Consider the following 23,733-nt stretch of genomic DNA (forward strand, 5'->3'; position numbering starts at 1 on the left):
AATACAAAAAGCAGAGATGACTGCAGAAACAGAGAAAAAGGTAGAGGCTGATACAGCACCTGCTACAGAGCTAAAAAGAAGTGCTGAGCAAGATGCAACAAAACAAGAAGGAAATGCTGCTCAAGAACATGACTCTAAAAGGGTAAAGATGGTCGATGATGCAAAGAAGAATGACGGTACAAATGCAAAACAAGGCGGTCGTCGTCATCATGATGGACGTAGAGGTGTACCTCATTACAAGGCCAGAAATGGTCCAAATGGCGGCAGAGGTACCGACAGACAAACAGCAGAAGGAGAAGATGGTGAGGAAGGTGATGATGGACCAAGATTGCCTAAGAAGAAGTGTGCGATTGCATTTGGTTATTGCGGTATTGGCTATTCAGGCCTGCAAATCAACCATGGCGTCAAAACAATCGAAGGTGATATCTTTGAGGCATTTTGCAAACTTGCTGCAGTCAGTAAAGAGAATGCTATCAACCCAAACAAAGTTGGACTGCAACGTGCTGCCCGAACAGATAGAGGAGTACATGCAGCAGGGAATCTATTAACGATGAAATTGATCCTCGAACCTCCAGGAATAGGACCAAATGATCTTGTCAAGAGCATGAACGAAATTCTGCCCGAGTTCATTCGTATTTGGGGCTTTACCCGCGTTCAGAATAGCTTCAATGCACGTACAAGCTGTGATAGTCGTCAATACGAGTATCTACTACCCACATACGTCTTTCTACCGCCAAAGCCAAGATCGCATATGTACAACACCCTACAGCAATGGGCCGAAAAGAGTGAAGGGGAAGAGGCCGGTAAAGCAGATGCAGACGATGATGAAGAGTACAGGCCGACGATTGACTATTTGCTAAATCACCCTTTCTGGAAAAAGCAAGGTAGCGATAAAGACTTCAAATCAGACACAGCAGCCAAAAAACAGTGGCGCATCTCGATGAAACAGCTTAATAGAGTTCGAGAAATCTTTTCAAAATACGAAGGATCGCACAACTTTCACAACTTTACCGTCGGGAAACCATTCAGAGATCGTAGTGCACATCGTCATATGATCAAGCTGACAATTTCCGATCCAAAGATCATCAATGAAACTGAATGGGTTTCGATCAAATTCCATGGACAATCCTTTATGTTACATCAGATTCGTAAAATGATCGGATTGTTGGTTCTTGTGGGAAGAACAACTGCACCTGCTTCTTTGATTCCCGAAACTTTTGGACCTGCACGTATTCACGTTCCCAAAGCACCTGGACTTGGACTTCTACTGGAAGAACCAATTTTTGGAGGTTACAATCGACGCTTGGAAGAGACGATGAAACGACAGAATGAAGATCCGATCAGTGGAAACAGTGGAGAAGGTGGAATCCGTAAAGAATCTGTCATCTTTTCTGCACGATATGGCGATCAAATGGAACAATTCAAACAGAAATGGATTTACGACCGAATCCATCAAGAAGAAGAAGAAAAACATGAATACGTAAAATTCTTGCAATATCTAGATGTTTTGTCCGGAAGTGATTTTGAATACCTAAATCCAAAAGGTGTTATCCCACAAAGTGCAATTCTCAAGGTCGGGGAACAACAACGCGAAAAGCCTTCTGCTGAAAGCAAGGAGAAGGAGAACGGCGAGAACAACGAGGATGGCGAAGGATACAAGAGTGAAGAAGAAGACGATGAGGCTCTTCAAGGCAATCAAGCTGAGATGGAAGGTTAAAGTTACAGCTATAGCACATCTTCATTCGTTGCATAATCATGTATGTACAATATATTGTTCACATTCAGCAGCGTGTAAATGAGTGATAAGTGCGACTACTGAGATCATGTCAATGCAGAATCTCGTAAATGTTGGCGGAGAATAATATCCTGACATGAAGTAAGAATTGATCGGATTTCCGTTGTACTGGTTGCTGTAGTTCGATGAACGTATAAGCTACGGGTTGGAGCTTTTCCCTCCTGATCACGGGCAACGAGCAAGAACAATGAACGGAAGTACCTCCATACATCTTCAAACTCATTTGGTCCTTTATATCGCTTGAAGTGATCTCTAACTCGAATGCCCTTCAGCAGCTTGAGTTCGAGTATGTCCATCTTGTTCAAGAATAAAATCAAAGACACTTTTAGCAACAGCGGACTGCTGACGATCTGTTTCCAAATTTCCAAACTGTCAACAACCTTGTTTGTCTCAACATCCTCGCTGAGCATTTCATCGAATGCAGAAATGGGCGCCAAGAAGATAATTGCGGTTGCATTGTAGAAGAATTGTGCCCAGACATTTCTTTGTGATCGACTACCGCCAACGTCAACGATCCGATAAGACATATGACGATTGACGTAAAATCGTTCTTCAAATACGCCCAGCGTACGAACACGAGCTCGCAAGATGTCATCATCAGTCGGCTTGAAATCAGGTGAAGCAAATCGTTCGATGTTACTGAGAAAGTAGGCTGTTGAATCGTTGGAGAAATCTTTGACCAAGTCACCCTTGCAAAACTTTCTCCAAAGATCTATGATATCCTTCTTCGTCGCATCCAACAAACAGTACATCTTTTTGCGCATCGGTTGAGTTGTCTCATCTTGAAGACCACCACTATGATAAGTTGTGTCTGTACTTGCATTCGATAGCGAACGGCCAGCAGCTTTTCGTGCAAATCGACTGGAAAGGCTCTTGCGTGCTGTTGACTCGGTCAAAGTGTGTTGCTCCGTTTCGTCTTGATAATAGTCTGTTAGCATTTTATCCTGCCAATTGGCCTTGAGGACCAAAGGAGATAGTTTCGAGGATAGGGTTAAGCTTTCATGAGAGAAGCTGGACGATCGACGAACTTCTTGTTGCGGTCTTCTCTGTTGAATCACGGTTTCATCCAGCGTTCCAAGCTTTCCGCGTAGTTCAGCTTCCATTGATAAAAGTGGTGCAAAGCGCAACTTAAGCAAAAGCATCTTGGAGTTTTGAGAATGACTCTTTTTCGCTTCTTCAAATGTTTGATGTGTTGGTGATGTAGCTCGACTCGGACTCAGGCTTGAGAGAACGGGAGATGATATGCTTTGCGTGCTATCCATCCTCCTAATAGCGCTCTTACCATTTTGCATCGTTTGTACTTCCACCAGTCTTTTCACGGCTAACACTATATTGAGATAAATCACATCCGTCCATGCATTACGAAGCCTCTCTTGCCTTTCGGGCGCATACATCATACGCATCTGTTTCATGATTGTCGTCTTCCCTGCTTCTGCTTGACCAAGTAAGAGAATCGTTTTTTCTGCCGTTCGATCATCTTTTGCCCGACTTGCTTCTTCTCGAATTGTTTTATCGATATCATCACTTCTCTTTTTTGCAGCCACTTCAGCCTGTATGCGTTCTTGTTTTTCTTCTTCGGTTTCATTATTGGGAGGCCTTAGAGCAATACTCAGTGGATCTTCATCATTTCCTGTCCCTCTCAAATTGTCTTTGCTTCTCCTTCCGCTTTTCAACGTCAAACTTTTCACCCTGCCCGTAACGCCATTTGAACCAAATGCACTGGAAAGATTTCGAACTTTTCGATTTTGCACGGCATTGGATAGCATCTTTTTCTGGAATTCCAAGAATGAAAAACGCTCTTTGATAGGTGTGGGAGGAAGTCGAGAGATGGAAAATGATCTTGAATGCTGCTGTAGCTGTAGTTGTTCTTGAGGGGAAGGAGGAAGAGGTTTTGACTGTGGAAGACCGAAAACCGGTGATTCAAAAGAAGTAGAATGATGATTTAAAGTAGTAGAAGTACTGTTGGCGACGGAATATCCGATGGTCGTATGAATGGATTGATGGATGTTCAAAAGTGATTGCCTTTTATAATTCGTTCTTTGCCTTGAATTGCTCATATGTTGCGGCTGAAGCGGCAAGATTTCCATTCTGCAAGACATTTCAACGATGGTTTTGAGTGAAATGAGGCAATCTACGGAAGATGTTTACGTCAGTATTAGTTGTGTATCGTATCATGCATGAACGAAGAAATTACTTACTCTTGAGTGAAGCAATATGTAACAAATGAATCCTTCTCTTCAACCGATTTGTAGAGGGCAAGAAAAGATTTGTTCCATGCTTGATCGGAAGGATGTGTTCCTTTTATAGCTCTTCTCTCCTTTGATTGCATTCATGCGCAAAGCGCCGGACGAACAAAGTGACGTAGCCCACCTGAAAAAGACATTTGTTGTGTGTGTGTGTGTTATTGCTGCGACTCAGCCCGGTTGGATGGGGAGTATTGTATAAAATTGAAAGGCCTTTATCTTCTTTCTCACATTTCTCCTCTTTTAACTACCAACTTCATTATAAAAACACAAATTAAAAACTACTCATGTGAGCTCCGACTCAAATAGCGCCCGATGAAAATAACTTGTACAGCAAAAGTGGCGTTCAGTATGGGGGGCGACTCGGCTGATTTTGGATCAGAATGGGGAGCGGATAGTCGGAATGCTAATTTCAATTCGTCATGATGAAAATTGCAAATGGACATCGACTGACCTTGATGGGATTGCACATTATTAAATAATGTATTTTGAGCAAATCAATTTCGGACCTGCTTCGGTGTCATGAATAACATGAAAGTATCTTTCACATATTCTTTCTCTCTGACTTACCAATCGTGGGCAAAAGGAAGGGCGTTTGGTAGCACTGCTTTTAGCTTCAAATCAAACTTCGGCGCCGTTTATCTTCACGCATGTAATTTCATCAACCTTGTCAAGCCATGACCCGGATCCGCATCAAGCCGAAGTTTAACTTTATAAGAATGGTGATGAATTATGTGTGCAAAGACGAGATTTTGTTGTTGATCAAAAAGACGATCATGAATGTTGATACAAATTACACAAATTGTTTGCTAACCTTAGATGCCCATATCAGCAGGGACAGTCGTACCACGTTGTTCGGCAACACGTTTGACATATGCTCCGCTAATTAGATTAATGAGAGAGGGTGGTGCGGATTAGTTTATCAATCTTCTGACTAGCTTTGTTTTGCGATGTACTGTAAATCATACTCACCTGACCACATTGAAAGCTTCAAAATACCGTTCAAGGCATTGTCCCAAGCATTTCTCTTCTTTTCCTGATAAAGAAGTTGAAGGAGAAGTAACGCATTTTGCATAACATTTTTCCGTTGCTTTTGTGATCAATTGTTGTGCATTTTGCATTGCGATCTCTGATGTGATTTGCTGTTTAAGAGCTTCTTTGCGCTCTTGTGGTGAGCCACTCTTCAGATTTGAGAATGATGAAAGATCCATTTTGTCTTGTGTGTGTATATGCGGTGATGGTGATCAGAAGAAGCTCTTTTGCCTCTTCGAATGAATGCAAGTCAAATTATTTTTCGTGCTTTCTTGCTTATGTCAGCCTCCATTCTGTTTGTTCGCGTCCTTGTTTGATAAAAGTGGGGGCGTATCTTTAGCTAAGGCACACGCACGCATACACTCAACACATGGGATTTTGACAGTTTAAATGTTATTGCGGAAAGAAGAGAAGAAATGTCATGTTCAAGCAATTATCACCTATAAGGAGATATAGATCATATCTTCTTTTCAAGAGAATGGCTGATAAGGCTGAACAGGGACCATCTCAACAGCCAAGCAATGGTGATGCACAAAAGAAACAGTCGGCACGCAAAGCAAATAGACCTTCAGAAGCAGAGATAGAAGCAAAACGAAAAGAACGAGCAGAAAAGAAAGAACGTGAAGCAAAAGAAAAAGAACGTCAAGAAAAGTTGGGAATTAATGGAATAGGAAAAGATGGAAAGATTCCTTTTGCTGTTCGAGAATGGTCAAAAGTAAAAGATGTAGCACAGGATAGAATACAGGGCAGACAACGGGTAAGGATTCTAAGTTGGAATATCTTAGCACAAGGTTTGGTCAGAAGGAAATTGTTTCCCAATAGCGACTGTCTGAAATGGAAGGATCGTCAGGCGGGCTTGACATCTGAAATGATTTCTCATAATTGGGACCTTGGCGCATTCCAAGAAGTGGACCGGATAGACGTACATGGTCCCAATCTACAGCAAAGTGGACGTAATTATGTATATGCAAAAGGTTACAATGACAAACAGCATGGCTTGATGATCGCTTGGAGGACGAAAGAGCAAAATGCAGACTCAGATGCTGCCATTTTCGAACAAGAACCAGTTGCTAGCAAGCTAGTATTCTTCGATCGGGAAAGCGTGGATACAGATTCAGATGCTCAAAAAGACGGAAAAAGGCTCGCATTGAGTAGGGTGACTAGGAATATAGCACTCTTTGTCGCTTTGAGGTTCAAAGATCAGTCCAGAAAGGGACCGAAGGGGATTATCATCTCCACTACGCATTTGTTCTGGCACCCAATGCATGCTTATGAACGTGTTCGTCAGATGGGCATCATGAAACGTCGTTTGGTCACTTGGCGTAAGGAGAACGGGCAGGAGTGGGCAGATTGGCCCTTATTCTTGAGCGGAGATTTCAATGATCAACCTCATTCAGCAACATATAGACTGGTCACCGGAAAGCCAATCACGCAACATTGCTTGGATGAAATAGTGAAAAGCACAGTCGTACACCAAAGTGTTGATGAATTGAAGGAAAAGGTGGACAACGATGATCTTGCTAAAGTAAGCGGTCAGGAGATTATTGCGAATGGTAATGCAGCGCAACAAGATGCATCAGGACCTGGGAATGAAGAAGAAGAGGATGAAGAGGAGGAACCCAATGAAGAAGAAGAGGGTGAAGATGATCAGATCCTGAAAAATTGCAGAACAGCAAAGCGTGAAGATGCTTTGTTGACAATTGATGAGTTTGTACAGTTACACGATCTATCTCAGCCACCACCTAAATCAGAGCCACCGTCTTTGAACGGTAACAAAGACAAGTCTACCGATTGGATCAATCATACAGTCAATCTTGGCTTGCAATCTGCCTATGGAGACCATTACGGCAATCTAGAAGTGGATCAAAAAGACAACTACTTTTCCTCTTCCGACCGGAACAGGGAACGACATGACGATGCAGATTGGACACCCGAAATGGCCAATCCTCATCTGAAATTGCAATCATTTGAGCCAATGTATACGCTCTATTCTCCTTTGTTTTCTCTAACGTTGGATTATATTTTCTTATACCCCGATCAAAATACGCAAAATGCTCCAATCGTTTCTGGATTATTACCTACCCATAAAACTGACGTCCTTCGACCTGGAATCCCACGTAAATATGCATGTGCTTCGGATCATATGCCTATTGGAGCGGAAATGATGATTTAAAGGTGCAGATTATAGCATACAATATTGTATTCATGTACATTATAATGATATCCATTCTTGCAGTTTTGTGTTCGTTGAAGTGTGTGTTGACTATGGCGTTTGACGCTAGCATAGCAATCGTTGGCGTAATACCATTCCGCCCACCGCCGGCACATTCTTTTGGGCACTGCGCGACTGTCGTATGTGATATGGCGTAGCGCCGACAACTGGTTTACTGTGCTACCGATCATAAGTTGCCGGATTCATGAGAATGAATATATCGTTGGATCACATTAGCAAGAGCATATAAGTACAACATCTGCTACTCATGAATTCTGTGGATGCATCTCTATCTACTCTCTCACGTCATTCTCAATTCACTTTGAGCTGGACTCATCGTATTTCTTTATTAAAACAAATTGTATTTTATCAACATTTCACATTCTTTCAAAATGCGTTTCAACATTTATGCCTCCGTGCTGGTCATCGGAGTAGCAACAAGCTGCATTTTAGCAGCTCCAGTTCCTGATGATGGCAGTCAATCTTCGTCAAGTACGAGCTCATCAGTTGTGCCTACAAACACACCAAATTCATTTTCCAATAGTAACAATATCATCGGACCCGTGAATAACAATCAGAATAGCAATAAAAACAATAATCAAAATAACATGTATGGGGATGAAGGAAGAGTCATTACTATTCCTGTTCAAATCGATACATCTATGCTGCAAGGGTTAATGGCAGGTGGTACAAGCACAGATGCAAATATTGTTCACAAAAATATTGTTAGTACTAATCAATTACCGCCTGGAGCAATCCCATTCAGTCAATTTGTTCAAGATAATGGAGGTAATATTCCACCCCCTGACTCAAAAAACGTCCGTGTGGTCAAGGTTACTGGCTTGCCTCCCCAAGAAGCTAAGGTCGACACCGGAAATCACGTTGACAATAATAACGACGATCCGAATGCTACACCAACGCCCGCTTCAAATACCACTAGTAGCTCGACTTCCACAAATGCAAGTAGCACTGCGCCACCACCTCCCTCACCCACTGACAATTCTAACAGTAGCGGCGATGATGACGCAAAACCACAGAAGCGACAACAGGAATGGCAAATCAGAAATTATGGTGATCATGATACACGATACCGAGCAGCCATCTTACCGATGATGAATGAAAAGAGAAACTATCCAACCAAACCTAATGGTCGTTTCAGTACGGTGTGTGCCAAAAGAGATGGTTGTGGTGAAGTAACTGAATCTATTATTCCTCACGGTCAATCTCGGTTACCAGAAGAAATACTTTCAAAGCCCTAGGAACCTAAACGTTAAAACACAAGCGATTGATCATCTTACTGGTAGACTCGGAATCTTTGCCCGCTTTGATTATTTTCAAAGAGATATCTTAATGACATTCACACAATTTTCTATTTTTTCATATCCTTAATTTCATTTCATAATTTCACAAATACATACAAATGGTTTTCTTATTTTTTACCAGTCTTCACGTTCGTAAAGAGTCTCGAAATCGTCCATATCACGACGGCCAAGCTTGTTCGACATCCATTGCCAGACAGAGCGTTGTTCCATTGCTGCTTCTTTACTTGCTTTGTGAACTGAACGTTTTGCTGCTTTTAGTGCTCTACGTGCTTTCTTTGCTTCATTGCAATCACTGCTGATCAAAGGAGGTTGATCACCTTGTTCGGTTGAAGTTGGGGTATTTGTTGTTGTGGCTGCAGCACTTTGAACGTTTGCTGAAGTTGGGGTTGGAGAAGCAGCAGCAGCTGAAGTTGATGTTGCAACTGCACGGTTTCCTTCTAAATTTGAAACTGCGGAAAACATTGCTTCAGGCACCATGATTGTCATTGGCAACCATCCATCTTCATCATCGTCGGTTGAACCGGTTGCATTAACAGCAACGGAACGTTGTGGTGGTGGAAGTGCGGTTGTACTTGCACTTTGTGAAACACTTGAAGATGCAGAAGGAATCAAGTTAGCAGCCGAAACTGAAGAGGATGCTGAACTTGCAGAAGATTGAGTTTGAGTAGGTGCTGCAGCGTTGGATGTTGGTGAAGCGATTGTGGCGGTTGATTGTCCCATATCTGTTGCACCTAAAGTGAAAGCGGTCGATTGAGCGCTTGCACTGCTTGATGTGACTGCTGCATCTTGAACGGCAGATGAAGAACTTGCAACTTGTTGAGCAGCCGAAGATGAGCTTGCAGGGGCAGCAGAGGAAGATGAAGCATCAGCAGCTCCCACGGTTGGGAAAGCATCAGAAGCACTTGTACTTGCACTTGCGCTCGTTGCAGCTGCCACATTGGCAGAAGAAGCAGAGCTTACAGATGCAGTTTCAGTGGATGCGACTGAAGCAGCAGATGAGCTACTTGCTGCTGCTGGTGCACTTGTACTTTGTGCGACGACATTAGCATCTGCACTTGCGGCAGTGGTAGTAGCAGCAGGTGCAGAAGCAGCAGAAGAACTACTTGCTGCAACATCCGCGACTGCACTTGAGCCAGTAGCTTGAGCAGCATCACTGGTAGCCGCAGGACTTGAAGTAGGGGCAGCAGAAGATGCAGCACTGTCTGTTGCTGCTGCTGAATTTTGAGCGGGGGAGACAGTAGCAGCGGTGTTGGTAGCGGCAGCAGAAGCAGCGGTGTTTGTAGCAGCAGGATCAGCTGGAGAAGCAGCGGTACTTGTGGCAGCTACATCAGCAGCAGTGCTTGTGGCAGCAGGATCAGCTGAAGTAGCTGCGGTACTTGTGGCAGCTACATCAGCAGCAGTGCTTGTGGCAGCAGGATCAGCTGAAGTAGCAGCAGTGTTGGTAGCAGCAGGATCAGCAGAAGAAGCTGCAGTATTTGTTGCGGCAGGTTGAGTTGCAGCAGGAGCAGAGGAAGCAGCAGTGTCTGTTGCTTGTGCACTTGAAGCAGCTGTATCTTGACGACGCCAAACAGCATCGCGACGACGGAAAGCAGGAGCTTTTGCATTTGTATCCGTCACATAATCAGACGAGGCTGGTGTTTGTTGAGCTGAAGCAGGAGCAAACTCTGCAATTTGTTGAGCAACACCTTCAGCTTGAGCCCATTGTTCACCCATACCTTGACCTGCAGCAGCGGAAGCAGTAGAAGCAGCGGCTGTTGTTGAAAGAGGAGAAGCGTCTAATTGTTGAACATCAGCAGAAGCACTTGCAGAAGCGGAAGGATCAAATTCTGCAATTTGTTCAGCAACACCTTCAGCTTGAGCCCATTGTTGACCCATACCTTGACTTGCAACAGCAGCAACAGAAGCTGTTGTTGTTGGAAGAGGAGAAGCGTCTAATTGTTGAACAATGGCGGAAGGAGTAGCAGCTGATGTAACGGAAGCACTTGCTTTTTCGGATGCAACGGCGGAAGAGTACCATCCTTGATCACCTGATGGAACACCTGCATTGTAAGCTGCCATTGCATCTTGTAAACCTGCAGGAGCAGCATTGACATTTTGTGTAGCTGAAGCCAAAAGAACGGCAACAACTACGGCCGAACTTAAAGTTGCAAAAGACTTCTTGGAACGTAAAGATGAACGAGAAACCATGATTGAAGAGTATTTGTGTTGAAAGAAAAGATTAAAATGAAAGATCGTTAAAAAAGAAAGTTGAGTATAAAAAAGTGATTCAAAGATCGATGCGTAAAATAGTTAAAATTGAAAGAGCTACCAGAGCTTTTCCTTGATGATTGACGATTTAAAACGCAAAAGAGCGATTTTGAATAAGACGAAGAAGAAAATAAGAAAGCCGAAACGAGAAAGTGGGAAAAGTGGTCACCAGTCTAGGTGAGGAAAAGGAACAAGAAAGATTGAGTAATATCTGGACCTTTTATACATTTTTAATGTACGGCAACTTTTCCACTCTCTTCACGGAGAGATTCTACCTCCATCTGCATAATTTTCAGGCACACAAGGTAGAAAGGAGAAAGCCGCAAGGTGAGTTCTACGATGCATACAATGATTGACCTTCCAAAAGAGAAATAATGGTCATTGTGCTGAAGTGAGAGGCAGTGATCCAGACTCAGCAATTCTAGAATTAATTCGCCTTTATAAAATTACTTGATTTGGAAGTCAGTGTTCTTTGTTTGCCATATTGCCGGATAATTGTATTATGCCACGATTGTGTCTCGATAGAATGGTCAAACCAACAACAATCTTACCCGATTGATCGTAGAAGTTGGAAGTAGAATCCATCATTTTACCTTTTATTTGTATGCAGCTGAATTAACACAACGGATAGGTTGATAAAATAAAAAACAAACACACACTCAACACACGCGCAGCGCAGTGTACATTATAATAATACAACACGCGTTGCAACAAACACCAACGCAACACTCTCGAATATATGCACAGCTTTCACAATCCTTTCCGGCAAATAGATGATTGTTCATCCTTTACTTGCCGGTCTAGCCGTCTTGGCCATCAATTCAAAAAACAGTGAATGCGATCGAAGTCATTCATATACCAAGATTCTCGGCTCTCTACAATAGGGTCGATTCTTTTTCGTGCGTATAGAGTTCGATTTGATTGTTCCTGGATACGTCAAAAAGTGCGTCATGGCAATTGATCTGGACAACAGAGCAGTAATGAGCCCTGGGTAAATAGCTTTTTCTTAAAATAAATCCTTTAAATAGAAATCCATGACTCAGCTTGTCATTGTCATCAATGATGAGTATCAACATGATTTCCGAAAGTCACGTGCGCAAAACCCAAAGTTCAATCGGCCACAACATCGGGAACGTTTTGCATGGGGCGGCATCTATATGCCGTGGCTATGCTGTGGAATTGCGCCGTTTGTAAGAGAATGTGTAAAAGGTGAAATTGGAGAACACACACTGGGTTTGTGCTCATATATTCAAACCGTAGGAATGTAATTTATTCCTTCTTCCGTGGGTGTATGCTTTCCCGCAATTATTCATGAAAAAGTGCATTTAAGCCCTCTTACCGCCCCGACCCTAGGTTGTGCATAAATAGACCCGCTATTCCGACGTTTTGGGATTCCAAATTGCATGACTGGTCTTTTGGCCGAGTTGGTGGTAGCCCGTTGCATGATAAGCTAATAGAAGTGCACAATTGCATTTAAATACAAACTGTAGAATATCACTTTGTTAGTGTATCCTGTCATCTTTGCATAACCTATACTGATCTTGGGGCTGTTCTCCAGACTTTGTAACTTTAAAAGTGCATGTTGCATATAGGATCTTGCGTGTAATTACAGTATTGCACTCAAACACTTGCACCCCTTCAAATGTATGCACAAACGCAGGCACAAAAGAAAGTACATACACTGCTGCTACACTCAATCTCTCACACGAAAAACATATGATTTCCCTCTAACATACTTTACGATTCCATGGAAACCCCTTTTGCCGATTGCCAAGACAAGCTGGCCACTGTATGTATGTAAATACATGTGCCTAATCAAAAAGCCATTTTATTGTTTGTGTGAATGTGTGTTATACTTTGCTTTCCTTCTTTCAACATCAACAAACAAGAGTCAAGGTCAACTACATATAACTTCTCACGGAACAAGTTAGCATTCCGACAAACGAAGTCAAACATCCCGTGAAGGGAGGCAGAACTTGCTTAATTTGATTCCCTCATCACCCCATCTCAATCTCAATCATGAGCGGCCAACAACCTAGATATCATATGGTTCCCGGAGCAGAAGCAGGTAGTCAAAGGGCAGGCTTGCCAGCTCAACAACGTGTCACATCTCCTTTATCATCAAGCAGTCACAATCATAGCAGTGAATCAGCTCGTAATCGTGCTAGACAATCCACCGAAGATGGCGGTCAAGATTTAGGACCTTATGCCCACATTCGTAAAGGTAGCGCAAAAGGAATGAGCAACTTTACACATCAATATAGATCCACTCCTCCAAACGTTCCTGCCGTTGTTGCTGCCGCTCCGGTCGGATATGGTCAACGTGGCTATAATGGCAATAATGGATCTCCAGGACCACAATTGACAAGCACAGACGCATCAATATCCGATCGAAGTGCTTCAACAAAGTTCAACAGTAACGGAAGTCAATCAGATCGAAAGATGTTGTTCGATCAAACACCAACGGTTGGTTATTTGTCTGCCAAAGATGATCCTGAGCCTGATGACTATCTGCATAACGATGACGGAAGGAAACGCGATAAAAAATTCATTTGCTTTTCAGGCCGTGGTATTTTAAATGTATTGGTATTGGTGATTCTTATTACCGGATTACTCACCTTGTTCGCCGGATATCCAATCATTTCTCATTTTACCGGTAAAAAAGAATCTACCCTTGGTGCATACAATCTCGGTGGCACAAACGGAACCGGTCAAGTCCCAATCATCGTTTCGCAGATCCATCTGAAAGATCCAGATACCCCACAAAGTGCGCAAACATGGACAAGCCCTGTGACAAACAATCCGTACCATCTCGTCTTCTCTGACGAATTCAATACACCAGGTCGTACTTTCTGGCCAAACGATGATCCTTTCTGGGAAGCGCAAAATATTTGGTACGGTGCAACAGGTGATTATGAATGGTACACGCCTGAACAAATTAATACGACAAACGGTCACTTGCTCATCACTTTGACGGATGAACCTATTCATAATTTGAATTTCCGTTCTGGAATGTTGCAATCTTGGAACAAATTTTGCTTCCAAGGAGGTTATATTGAATTCTCTGCCATTCTTCCCGGAAGTCAAACTCAAGTCGGTTGGTGGCCAGGTCTTTGGTTGATGGGCAACCTCGCCAGACCGGGTTATTTGGGCACAACAGATGGAATGTGGCCTTACTCTTACGATTCTTGCGATTCAGGTATTTTGAAAAATCAAACTTCTCCAACTAGCAAAGGTTACAATCAGGTATCAGGGTACGACAAGAACAACAAAATCGGCTTGAATTGGCTTAGTGGTCAACGTACACCAGCATGTACATGTGAGGGATATGATCATCCAGGACCGAACAACAATGTAGGCAGAAGTGCACCCGAATTAGATATCTTGGAAGCACAAATCAAAAATCAAGATCAAGGTGAAGCATCTCAATCTCTTCAAGTTGCACCATTTGATATGCAATATGATTGGGATGAGAGTCTAGCTACAATTTACAACAACTCTCAAACCACATTCAACACATACAATGGTGGTGTTTACCAAGAAGCAGGTTCAGCTCTATCTAATATTCCAGCAAAAGCATATACTTTAACAGGCAATACGTTTACAAAATTCGGTGTTGATTACACACCTGATTGGGATGGAAACGGAAAAGGTTCGGTTACGTGGTATGTTGATGGACAGGCAACCTGGACGGTTACAGGTGCTTCTTTCCCTGCACGTCCAGATATCGATATCAGTCAACGATTGATTCCTGTCGAACCAATGACGATCATTATGAACTTGGGTATCTCTCGTGGTTTCCAAGCCGATTTAGATTTCACAACGCTTACTTATCCTGCCACAATGAAGATCGATTACGTTCGTGTTTATCAACCTAATTCGTATTCTAAAGATTTGGTCTCTTGCGATCCACCAGATCATCCAACGAGCCAATATATCAGCGATAATATGGAAGTTTATACGAACCCCAACTATACAACATGGCCAAAGACTGTTCCAAAGAACAAGCTGACGGGCTGTTAGGTATGGATTCCCGCTTGATCAGTCTTCATTATAAGTGTACTTCTATCTGTAAATCACTTGTGGCAACCTTGCTATTCGTTGCTCACCTCTTGCTTTCCTTTTCGCTTTCAATCTTACTTTCTTCCGTGTCACCTGCTTGACATCGATGGACTCTTCTGTTCAGATGCTTCTTTCTTCTATTTGTATCACAACACTTTTTCTTTTCTCACGCCCCTTATGAGGATCGTACATAAATGGATTATATTGATCTCGAAAGATGTCTAAACATCGTCATGAATCGGAATGATGTACAATGGTATGTGAAATTGGAGCATTTTTCTTTTGAGAGAATTAGAGAAGAGTTTCGAGAACGGCCAAAATCTTGGAAGCAACTTCGTTTGTAGAAGCTTCACCGCCCAAATCTTTTGTACGGATGCCGAAACCACCCATATCTTCAGTATCCAACACTTTACGAACGGCATCTTCGATTGCTTGAGCTTCACGAGGCAAGCCCAAAGACCAACGCAACATCAAAGCGGCCGAGAGAATTGTTCCGATTGGGTTTGCAATTCCTTGTCCAGCAATATCAGGGGCAGAACCATGAATGGGTTCGTACAAACCGAAACATTTCGATTTTCCATCTGGCAAACCGGCCAAAGAAGCAGAAGGCAACAAGCCCAAAGAACCTGGAATAACGGAAGATTCATCGGACAAGATATCACCAAACATATTTTCTGTCAAGATGACACCGTTCAATTTACGTGGATTAGAAACCATTACCATTGCTGCTGAATCGACGAGCATGTGATCAACTTCAATACCGTCCTTCTTGAATTCTTTGTCAACCGTTTCAGTCACAACACGACGCCATAAACGACTGGTTGCCAAAACGTTTGCTTTGTCGATAGAGTGCAACTTCTTTGGTGGGTCGCTTTGCATGGCCAAATAAGCTGCCAAACGGGTGATGCGTTCAACGTCTGATTTGTTGTAGACCAATGTATCGAATGACTCTCCTGTACTGTTAGGGGTGTCCAAATCAGCTTCTTGACGTTTTCCATAATACAAGCCTTTGACCAATTCACGAACGACGATGATGTCAGTTCCCGTTGCAATTTCTGGCTTGAGAGGAGAATGAGCGACCAAAGATTGAGAAGGGAACAAAGCAGGACGAACGTTTGCATATAAATCAAAATGAACACGTAAGTCCAATAAACCTTGTTCAGGACGAATTTTTGCGACTCCCCATTTTGGTCCACCAACTGCACCCAAAAGCATTGCATCTGCTTCTTCACATGCTTTCAAAGTTTGTTCAGGAAGTGGTTTACCATGAACGTCAATTGCTGAACCACCGAATAATTCTGGTTGAAGTTTGAATTCGAAATCTTTTGATTTTTGAGAGATTAACATTAACACCCTAACAGCTTCATTTGTGATTTCTGGTCCGATACCATCACCGGCCAAGACGACGATTTTGTATTCTTTTTTGCCAACCATGTTGTGAGGGTAGAATGAGGGCTAGGTGATGAAGTTGAAAGAGAGAAAGCAACGCACACCCTTCTTTTTATATTTCTTCTCGTTGAAATGAGCTAGTGCGGGCCGAAAGAAAGTCTGACTCGCGTACAGTCTAAATGCACGGCTTACTTCAATCCGATTTCAATTCGGCGCTTTTCGCAAATGCACACTCAACAAGCGCGCCGCCCATTTCATACTTCTTGACCTCACGGGCTCCTCTATCCGCTTCTTGGAACGTCAAGTTGGATTATTGTACCATTGTGGTGCCGTATATTCTTGAGGCTCCGAACTGAGTTTGATGTCATTGTCAAAAAGGAATTCTTTGGTGCTATAGACTCAGACTGTATCAACGGGTGGTGTCCACGGCTCCTATGTCTGAAGGCGTTTAGCACAGCCGCCTCTTTACTGACAAGGCAAATGTGCTTGAAAGGGAACCACCAATACATGCGGTGCAGCCAAAGCGCACTCAGCGCACGCACTGCACTATGTACTTAACACCTGGGCGCAGCTTGTCAAGTTCTCAGCCTAAAAGGTCATCGATGATGCATGTGTGTTAAATTTCAAGAAAAAAGGGAACATTGGGGACTTGGCAAAGCTCCACACCCCTTTTTCTTTCTCTAGTCTTCTCACCATCATTATTCCATTTTCAAACCAATCAAAAAGATGGCAGACGTTCAACAACCAGAAGGCGATGCGCCACCTGCTTATGGACTTCCAAACATTTCCAGAGATGGCGAAAAAGTGGCAGATATGGAATATTACGATCTTCTTGGCGTTTCTGCAAATTCGACAGAATTAGAACTTAAAAAAGCATATCGTAGAGCAGCAATCAAAAGTCATCCAGATAAAGGTGGAGATGAAGAAACATTTAAGATGATTGGGGAAGCTTATCGTGTTTTAAGTGATAATCATTTACGCGCTGATTATGACAAACATGGAAAGAAGAAGCCAACAGACGAAGTTGGTTTGAAAGAAGCAACGGAAATGTTTGGTAACTTGTTTGGCGGTGAACGATTCATTGATTTAATCGGAGAAATCTCACTCTTGCGTGATTTCGGAAAAGCATCTGAAATCATGATGACAGAAGAAGAACGGGAAGAGATTGAAAAGAATATGCGGGAAGAACAAAAGAAGAACAACCCCGAAGCTGCAGCTCCAGCTGAAAAAGCAACAGCATCTGCAGGAGAGCCTACTACCACATCAACGACTTCAACAAGTGGTGCACCTGCGGGTGCTGAAAAAGGAAAAGCAGGCGCAACCGTTGGAACAGATGCAACAACGGCTACTGGAACAAATGCAACACCTGCAGCCGATTCATCCGAAGAAGCAGCTGTTGCCGCTGGTAAAAAACCTGCCAAGCCAAAGCTCACGCCTGAACAACGACAAAAGCTTGAAGCTTTAGAAAAGGAAAAGCGAGAAGCAGAAGAAAAACGAATCATTGATCTTACACAAAAGCTCAAAGATCGTATCAGACCATTCGTTGAAGCACGTAATCCGGGCGATAAGGATGATTCTGAAACGCAAATTTGGAGCAAAAAGATGCATCACGAAGCGGAAGATTTGAAATTGGAATCGTTTGGAATTGAACTTTTACATACGATCGGAAATATTTACCTTACAAAATCTGCAACTTGGGTCAAATCACAAAGACAGAATTTCTTAGGCGTACCTGGATTCTTTAGCCGATTAAAGGAAAAAGGAAGTATGGTCAAAGAAACTTGGGGTTTGATGGGTAGTGCAATGAGCGTTTTGGTCAGTATGGAAGATATTGCCAGACGACAAGAAAAGGGAGATGTGGACGAAGAAGAAATGCGTAAATTGGAACAAGATATGAGCAGCAAGATGCTACTCGCGACATGGAGAGGTGCACGTTCAGAAGTAAATGGTGTTCTGCGAAAAGTGTGCGATAATGTCTTGCACGAGAAGGGTGTAGACAACAAGACCCTACTCTATCGTGCTCGTGCACTTGCTTTCCTTGGCGCAATCTACAAGAATGTTCAACCTGAGGAAGGCGATGAAGAACGAAGAGAATTGGAAAGGTTGGTGGCTGAAGCAGCAGGAAAGAATAAGAAAAAGAAGGAAAAGAGAAGCAGGTTGGGCACACCGGCAGCAACCGCCTCTCCTGCTGAAACCGGTACACCTGTACCTGAAAGCGCAGCCAAAGCATGAGAAAATCCTCTAAATTAAACAACAACATACCCAGCAACGATCTCATCGCTTCGAATAACATAATTTGTACCTTTTCTATCTAAACTTTTCTCAGGACTGAAATCTTACCGCATCCAATAGATTACATTAATGATTAATTTACAGTGTGAAATGTGACGTCTCTTGAACCGCCTAGATTGTAACCTTTGTCCCACCGCATAATGCGCATCGAAAGCATGCTTCCAAGGCTTTCTTTTGCAAATCACTTGTTGCATCGTCAGGCAAGATAGTTTGATGACAACAAACGATACATGCTGAAGCTCGTATATTGCAGAGAAGACCAAACGATGTTGAGCATCGATTCCATTTATGACCATCTCTGCAACTCGCTTCAAAAGGTGAACGTAGACCAACGAGAACAGGTGTATCGCAAATCGGACAACGTTCTCCTGCATCGATTCCCGTTTGAGGACTTGCATCGAGCTTCTTTCCCCATTCACGTATAAATTTTCGACCCATACTGGCTCCTTTCAAGCCTGTCAAAAGGTATTCAATCGTTTCTTGGTCCTCTTTCGTCCCGTGCGATAGACTGAACGCCATCGCGGCAATACGCATACAGTGCATCTCGGAAAAATCATCAAAGCCTTCTCTATTAGGAGCATCCAAAAGGCTAATGATGTAATTCATTCGATCTCGTGCTACTTCTTGTGCCAATCGAAACTCATAATGTCTAAGAAGCTTGTCTACTTGTGCGAATACGGCTTTCTCCATGTCCAGACCGTTAAAACTCTTCAGCCAATAAATCAATTGAAGACCACTTGCAAGTCGGAAAGGTTCTTCTCCTCCACACTTCCCAATGGCAACGCCACAATATATGAATATTGGAGCTTTATCAATCGCTCTTTCCGTAAGGAAAGAAAGAAATCGTTTTAACTTTGACCTCCTAGCTATACTTTGTAATGACATTTCGGCCGCATTACCATGTTCTTCCAATTGAACAAATTCATCTATGATCGCCTGAGCTTTCGAAAGCGGTCCTACAGCTTCATTTTGATTTATCCCTGTAACTTGTGCTTCGGAAAAAGCTACTTCCAAGGTAGAAGTTGGATGTTGTATAAATGACCATGCATTGAGATCATTGTTATCGAAATTCATGAATGCCATTCCACAGTCGTCTGATTGGAACGCATACATTCCTCTTTTCTTCTCAACATCTCGCTGAAGCTCTTGGAGTTCCGGATTGGGTGCTTCTATTTCTCCAGTAGGTAGAATAGCTTGCTTTTTTCGGGTAAATCTTTCTTTACATCGATATATTGTGCCGTCCTTCAAGGTGATTGTCATTTCATGCTGGGTGCCTTCGTCGAGCTGCAAGCCTATGACCGGGTTCAAACTTGGAACTTGTTCACCATTGTTATCTAGCGTCGTGAAGATCACTCTTGCATACGATGGAAAGGCTCCTCCTTTGTCAAAGAAGTGGAAGTCTACTTCGAACAATTGTCCTGCTGCACAAAGGTACAAGCAAAGAGTACGCGCAGACCATTGGGCATGGTAGATGTACATGTTTGCAAATATAGACGAATATGATCCTTCTTCCCTTTCGTTTTGCCATAATGATTTGTGAAGTTGAGAGCTATTCGAATCAAAGCGAGATACGACGAGTCCTTTAGGCACCACTGCAGCAATCAGGTGATGCGAGTTCTGTTCAGTAGGTTGAAGCTGTTCAAGGTGGATCGATTGTAAGATGTATGTCTCCTTGAAATCATATCCATCAAGAATGCCATCATGTACCACTGTAATTTCCAGATCACCTCCAACCCATTCCCTCGGCCTTATCCGCCAAATCATTACCCTATTCTCATCTTGACATGTTGCCATCAGATAAACAGTCTCTTCTTGTATGTTAATTGATGTAGGTTCAAGGAAGGTGAACGAGCTGACTGCAACATTTGAGCCATTTGCAGAATCGGACAAGCTTGCCAAACATTGCCAAGGTCCAGTGAATTGATTATCTGGAGCGGACCAAAGATGCAAATCTCTTCGTGTTGTCAAAGTTGCAAAGAATGGACTTGCATTAGGACCAATTTCCAGAGGTGCCCATTGAGCATGCATGAAACGTTTTTCGTACGACATCAAATCTATCTTGCCATCTTTGCCTACCCTTCCATTAATGCCCACAGTGGGAACGTCTCCAATAAAGATAGATGAATGAAATATCTCCGTACGCTTTCCTGCATCTCTATGATGAACGAAATGATCGTCACTATTCAAGAAAGGTGCAAGTCCTCCATGTCGTATATGCACAATATCCACTGCTTCATCACATCTAGTCAAAACTGCACCAGAAGGAGAAATGTCGATATTATTTGGCTTGGAAGGGCATGATGATAGTTGCGTTGATCCGATTCTCCAAGGTGAGAATTTAGCTGGAAATCCTTCATCAGTCATTGTGTTTTTGCTTACACCAAAGGCATGATCGGAGATAGTGTTGTGAAGAAAAGGAAAATCAACACCAACAATTTAAGGTTAGCGTATTTGGCTGAACACTTTCTTCCCCGCGTTTGTTCATGCATCAAAGCTTTCATTCTGCTTTCTTCGTTCATTCTCATTCACAAACACTCTAGCTCACACATAGCCATCATCTGAATCAATTGAATTACAAGAGTATAATCTGAAAGCTCTTTTGGACAAAGTGTTGGTATTATAGTCTCACCAAATCATCCCATATGGGCAGGTGTGTGTATGTGCAAAGAAGAAACGCAGAGCGACAAAAGCGAAAGAGAGAGGGCCATCGAAATGAGAGTGATTTGGATGTATGATGAAAGAAGAGACAAAAATTAGATGGAAAGAATATAGAGAGAATGAAAATTAATAATGCCAAATAGAAATACGAAATGAAAAGGAAAAAGTGTTCTGCATAGCAATAGAAAAGGCAAATGCATGAATAGCAAGCAAGAGAGAATGTCACATCAATCCCACCTTTAGCGACGTTCAGCCATTTCAGGCGAACGTTCTTCTTCCGAGATGGAACTTTCGATGGTATCCTTGATTCCAGTATAAACAACTCTGTGAGCGTCCATTCCCATGATAAAGTCCAAATGTTCATATCCTTCCAATTCGACTGCATGAACAATATCAACATTCTTTTCATGCCTTTCCATGCGTTGTGCCAATGGTTTACCCAATACCAACATGTCCAAGTTTCCATAATAGATCGAATGACGAGGGAATGTACGTGGGAACCATGGTTCTTGTACACGTGGGTCAAAGATGCATCCACGATGCGAGAAACCACTCATGTAGTAGTATAACAATTCGGAAGAAGTGGGAACGGGCAATGTGCGGAAGATCTTTGGCTTTTGACGCATTACCCAATTGTGATCGTGGAAACCAAACAAGTAAGAGAAGATAACGTAACCAAGATGTCCGAAAATGTATGCAGGTAGATACTGTTGGAACAGACCGATAGCTGGGATGAATTCCTTGACACCGAAGATCGTTGACCACCATTTACGGGAACGGAATTGACGCAGCAAGCTGAAGGGGAATTTACGCAGAACGGGACCAGAGTAGACAGCGGGACCAACAGATGTGAAAGAAGAGATCTTTCTGCCAAGCTCAGGGCAGATACCTGGCGAAAGGGCGATGTACATTGATCCACTTCCTTGCGAGTGACCGACGTATGCCACGCGTGGACGTCCAGTTGCACCTGTGATAAATTCGATAACGTCACGCAAATCGAATGCCAACTCTTTGAGACCGAAAGCCCAGAATCTTGGATCGTTACGGGTATATTCAGTGTGTCCTGCACCAAAGTTGGCACGAATGTTGGTCACCCAAACGTCGTAACCTTGATCGACCATCCAGAATGCCATACTTCTTTCTTCGCAAACGAAAAAGTGGGATGAGTTACACAAGATACCGTGTTGCAAAACGACAGGGTATCCGGCTGCAGTACCACGACGAGGATCAGAGACACGATGTGCCTTCAAAATCCAACCTCCTTCGGTGATGATTTCGTGTTCATCACATCGGTAACCCCAGTAGTTTGCGTAGTATTGTGGCTTTCCACTGAAACGTTCACCAGTCATTCTGCGCTCGTATTCACGGTCACCACGAGCACGTGGAGGAGCTTTCTTCATCGGGTTCAAGTAAGCTGCAAATGCTGCCACAAGAACGACACCCAAACCACCGAGGGTCAAAAAGAAAGAAGCGGATTGACGGATGAACAATCTTGTTTTGTTGAATAGGTTCATTTCACCGTAATTTTGCACAACATGGTCAAAGAATACCATCTCAAGCGGTGGCTCATCTTCGTAATCTCCAAAAGTGGGATCAAAGAACTCTTGTGCATCTGGTGTACGTGCTGTATCACCTGTTGTATGAATATGTTCAACGTCGAAGTGATGACCACGTCCGGTAGTGGTATTTTGTTGTCTGTATTGCTCTTGTTCGTCGTGAGCATTGCCTGCTTGAACGTCAGAAGTGACATCTGGCTCCTGACTGCGTTGTCCTTGTTGATCGTTGAATGGATCTTGATGATTTTCCTCTTCCGGGCTATTACGCTGACCGCGCATACGGCGACTATAATCGATAAAGGCCGACATGGTTATCTAGTGATTGACGATCGGAACAAAGGGTGAGGATGGTAGAATGTTGATGTGGAAGGGAATTGGCTTTGTGATTCCAGATCAAATCACTTTATCCAGCTTCGATTCGGCTTTGGTGGGATGCTAGGTCTAGATCGAAATGGATGCCAGTCTTGTTTGGTCGAAAAGACTGTTGCACCTGTCGGGGGATGTTGAGGTCGGATGTAGGGGGAAAGGAAAGAGGATGGAGATGAGAAGAAGGAAAGATGATGATGTCAATCAACTATCAATTGTCCCGCTGCGCGCATAGAGGAACGAGGAGAGGGTTGAATGACCGCTGCCGCTTTTTTTTTCAAAGCTTGAAGAGGTCAACTTTTCGCCTAATGAAATTTCGCGGGGATGGCGCAGAACGAGTGTGAATTAGATCTTTACCCGCTTTAACTTAACGCATACAAAAAAGTTGGAACACTGTGTAATAAAAGTGGTGTCAGATGTGCTGCACTGCACACAAGCGCACAATTATAAAAATCCGCATAAAGCACTTTCCGCCTACCGCTTATAAGAAGCAAGACTGGTATTGTAATGTATTTTGATTCATTAGCTTCAAAGAGTTGTACAGTATAGTGCGTTGATG

The 23,733-nt window shown here is 43.1% G+C and overlaps 11 protein-coding genes across 11 annotated transcripts; 5 read left to right on the top strand and 6 right to left on the bottom strand.

Annotated features, from left to right (window-relative positions):
• Nucleotides 1-325: 325 nt before the first annotated feature.
• Nucleotides 326-1,591, top strand: FA14DRAFT_112756 (pseudouridine synthase; the record flags this gene model as incomplete). Its single annotated transcript, XM_025495986.1, has 1 exon — nt 326-1,591. A coding segment is annotated over one exon (1,266 nt), but the record flags the coding sequence as incomplete, so codon positions are not given.
• Nucleotides 1,592-1,769: 178 nt separating this feature from the next.
• On the bottom strand, nt 1,770-4,121 carry FA14DRAFT_37378 (G-alpha-domain-containing protein). The gene is made up of 2 exons (XM_025502255.1): nt 3,994-4,121; nt 1,770-3,926 (listed from the first exon to the last, which is right to left on the bottom strand). The coding sequence occupies exon 2, from the start codon at nt 3,892-3,894 to the stop codon at nt 1,822-1,824; it is 2,073 nt and encodes a 690-aa protein (XP_025355390.1). The 5' UTR covers nt 3,895-3,926; nt 3,994-4,121; the 3' UTR covers nt 1,770-1,821.
• A 424-nt stretch (nt 4,122-4,545) lies between these two features.
• FA14DRAFT_133066 (uncharacterized protein) lies at nt 4,546-5,355 on the bottom strand. The gene is made up of 2 exons (XM_025496964.1): nt 5,011-5,355; nt 4,546-4,920 (listed from the first exon to the last, which is right to left on the bottom strand). Exons 1-2 carry the CDS (start codon nt 5,247-5,249, stop codon nt 4,854-4,856), a joined length of 306 nt encoding a protein of 101 aa, XP_025355391.1. The 5' UTR covers nt 5,250-5,355; the 3' UTR covers nt 4,546-4,853.
• A 95-nt stretch (nt 5,356-5,450) lies between these two features.
• FA14DRAFT_160399 (Endonuclease/exonuclease/phosphatase) lies at nt 5,451-7,296 on the top strand. Its single transcript, XM_025498658.1, has one exon. The coding sequence runs from the start codon at nt 5,549-5,551 to the stop codon at nt 7,241-7,243; it is 1,695 nt and encodes a 564-aa protein (XP_025355392.1). The 5' UTR covers nt 5,451-5,548; the 3' UTR covers nt 7,244-7,296.
• Nucleotides 7,297-7,674: 378 nt separating this feature from the next.
• FA14DRAFT_154520 (uncharacterized protein) lies at nt 7,675-8,541 on the top strand (the record flags this gene model as incomplete). Its single annotated transcript, XM_025497690.1, has 1 exon — nt 7,675-8,541. One exon carries the CDS (start codon nt 7,675-7,677, stop codon nt 8,539-8,541), a length of 867 nt encoding a protein of 288 aa, XP_025355393.1.
• Nucleotides 8,542-8,718: 177 nt separating this feature from the next.
• On the bottom strand, nt 8,719-10,791 carry FA14DRAFT_178473 (uncharacterized protein; the record flags this gene model as incomplete). Its single annotated transcript, XM_025500851.1, has 1 exon — nt 8,719-10,791. The coding sequence occupies one exon, from the start codon at nt 10,789-10,791 to the stop codon at nt 8,719-8,721; it is 2,073 nt and encodes a 690-aa protein (XP_025355394.1).
• A 1,971-nt stretch (nt 10,792-12,762) lies between these two features.
• On the top strand, nt 12,763-14,874 carry FA14DRAFT_167453 (concanavalin A-like lectin/glucanase; the record flags this gene model as incomplete). Its single annotated transcript, XM_025500087.1, has 2 exons — nt 12,763-13,259; nt 13,383-14,874. The coding sequence occupies exons 1-2, from the start codon at nt 12,871-12,873 to the stop codon at nt 14,872-14,874; spliced, it is 1,881 nt and encodes a 626-aa protein (XP_025355395.1). The 5' UTR covers nt 12,763-12,870.
• Nucleotides 14,875-15,039: 165 nt separating this feature from the next.
• On the bottom strand, nt 15,040-16,465 carry FA14DRAFT_37398 (3-isopropylmalate dehydrogenase). Its single transcript, XM_025502256.1, has one exon. It carries the CDS (start codon nt 16,345-16,347, stop codon nt 15,205-15,207), a length of 1,143 nt encoding a protein of 380 aa, XP_025355396.1. The 5' UTR covers nt 16,348-16,465; the 3' UTR covers nt 15,040-15,204.
• Nucleotides 16,466-16,548: 83 nt separating this feature from the next.
• Nucleotides 16,549-18,534, top strand: FA14DRAFT_144721 (DnaJ-domain-containing protein; the record flags this gene model as incomplete). The annotated part of the gene is made up of 2 exons (XM_025497252.1): nt 16,549-17,584; nt 17,690-18,534. The coding sequence occupies exons 1-2, from the start codon at nt 17,029-17,031 to the stop codon at nt 18,532-18,534; spliced, it is 1,401 nt and encodes a 466-aa protein (XP_025355397.1). The 5' UTR covers nt 16,549-17,028.
• Nucleotides 18,535-18,619: 85 nt separating this feature from the next.
• Nucleotides 18,620-20,990, bottom strand: FA14DRAFT_37403 (uncharacterized protein). Its single transcript, XM_025502257.1, has one exon. The coding sequence runs from the start codon at nt 20,956-20,958 to the stop codon at nt 18,706-18,708; it is 2,253 nt and encodes a 750-aa protein (XP_025355398.1). The 5' UTR covers nt 20,959-20,990; the 3' UTR covers nt 18,620-18,705.
• A 191-nt stretch (nt 20,991-21,181) lies between these two features.
• Nucleotides 21,182-23,487, bottom strand: FA14DRAFT_167456 (alpha/beta-hydrolase). The gene has a single exon (XM_025500088.1). It carries the CDS (start codon nt 23,115-23,117, stop codon nt 21,492-21,494), a length of 1,626 nt encoding a protein of 541 aa, XP_025355399.1. The 5' UTR covers nt 23,118-23,487; the 3' UTR covers nt 21,182-21,491.
• Between the last annotated feature and the right edge of the window lie 246 nt (nt 23,488-23,733).

This window comes from Meira miltonrushii, assembly GCF_003144205.1.
Source record: "Meira miltonrushii strain MCA 3882 unplaced genomic scaffold FA14scaffold_2, whole genome shotgun sequence".
Lineage (NCBI taxonomy): Eukaryota > Fungi > Basidiomycota > Exobasidiomycetes > Exobasidiales > Brachybasidiaceae > Meira > Meira miltonrushii.

Excerpts from the sequence above, each read along its gene's own strand:
- FA14DRAFT_37378 (XM_025502255.1), bottom strand. The coding sequence starts at position 3,894 with ATGTCTTGCAGAATGGAAATCTTGCCGCTTCAGCCGCAACATATGAGC.
- FA14DRAFT_133066 (XM_025496964.1), bottom strand. The coding sequence starts at position 5,249 with ATGGATCTTTCATCATTCTCAAATCTGAAGAGTGGCTCACCACAAGAG. Across the intron at positions 4,921-5,010 it reads GAAGCTTTCAATGTGGTCAG|CGGAGCATATGTCAAACGTG; the intron begins GTGAGTATGATT and ends TAATCTAATTAG.
- FA14DRAFT_160399 (XM_025498658.1), top strand. The coding sequence starts at position 5,549 with ATGGCTGATAAGGCTGAACAGGGACCATCTCAACAGCCAAGCAATGGT.
- FA14DRAFT_37398 (XM_025502256.1), bottom strand. The coding sequence starts at position 16,347 with ATGGTTGGCAAAAAAGAATACAAAATCGTCGTCTTGGCCGGTGATGGT.
- FA14DRAFT_37403 (XM_025502257.1), bottom strand. The coding sequence starts at position 20,958 with ATGACTGATGAAGGATTTCCAGCTAAATTCTCACCTTGGAGAATCGGA.
- FA14DRAFT_167456 (XM_025500088.1), bottom strand. The coding sequence starts at position 23,117 with ATGTCGGCCTTTATCGATTATAGTCGCCGTATGCGCGGTCAGCGTAAT.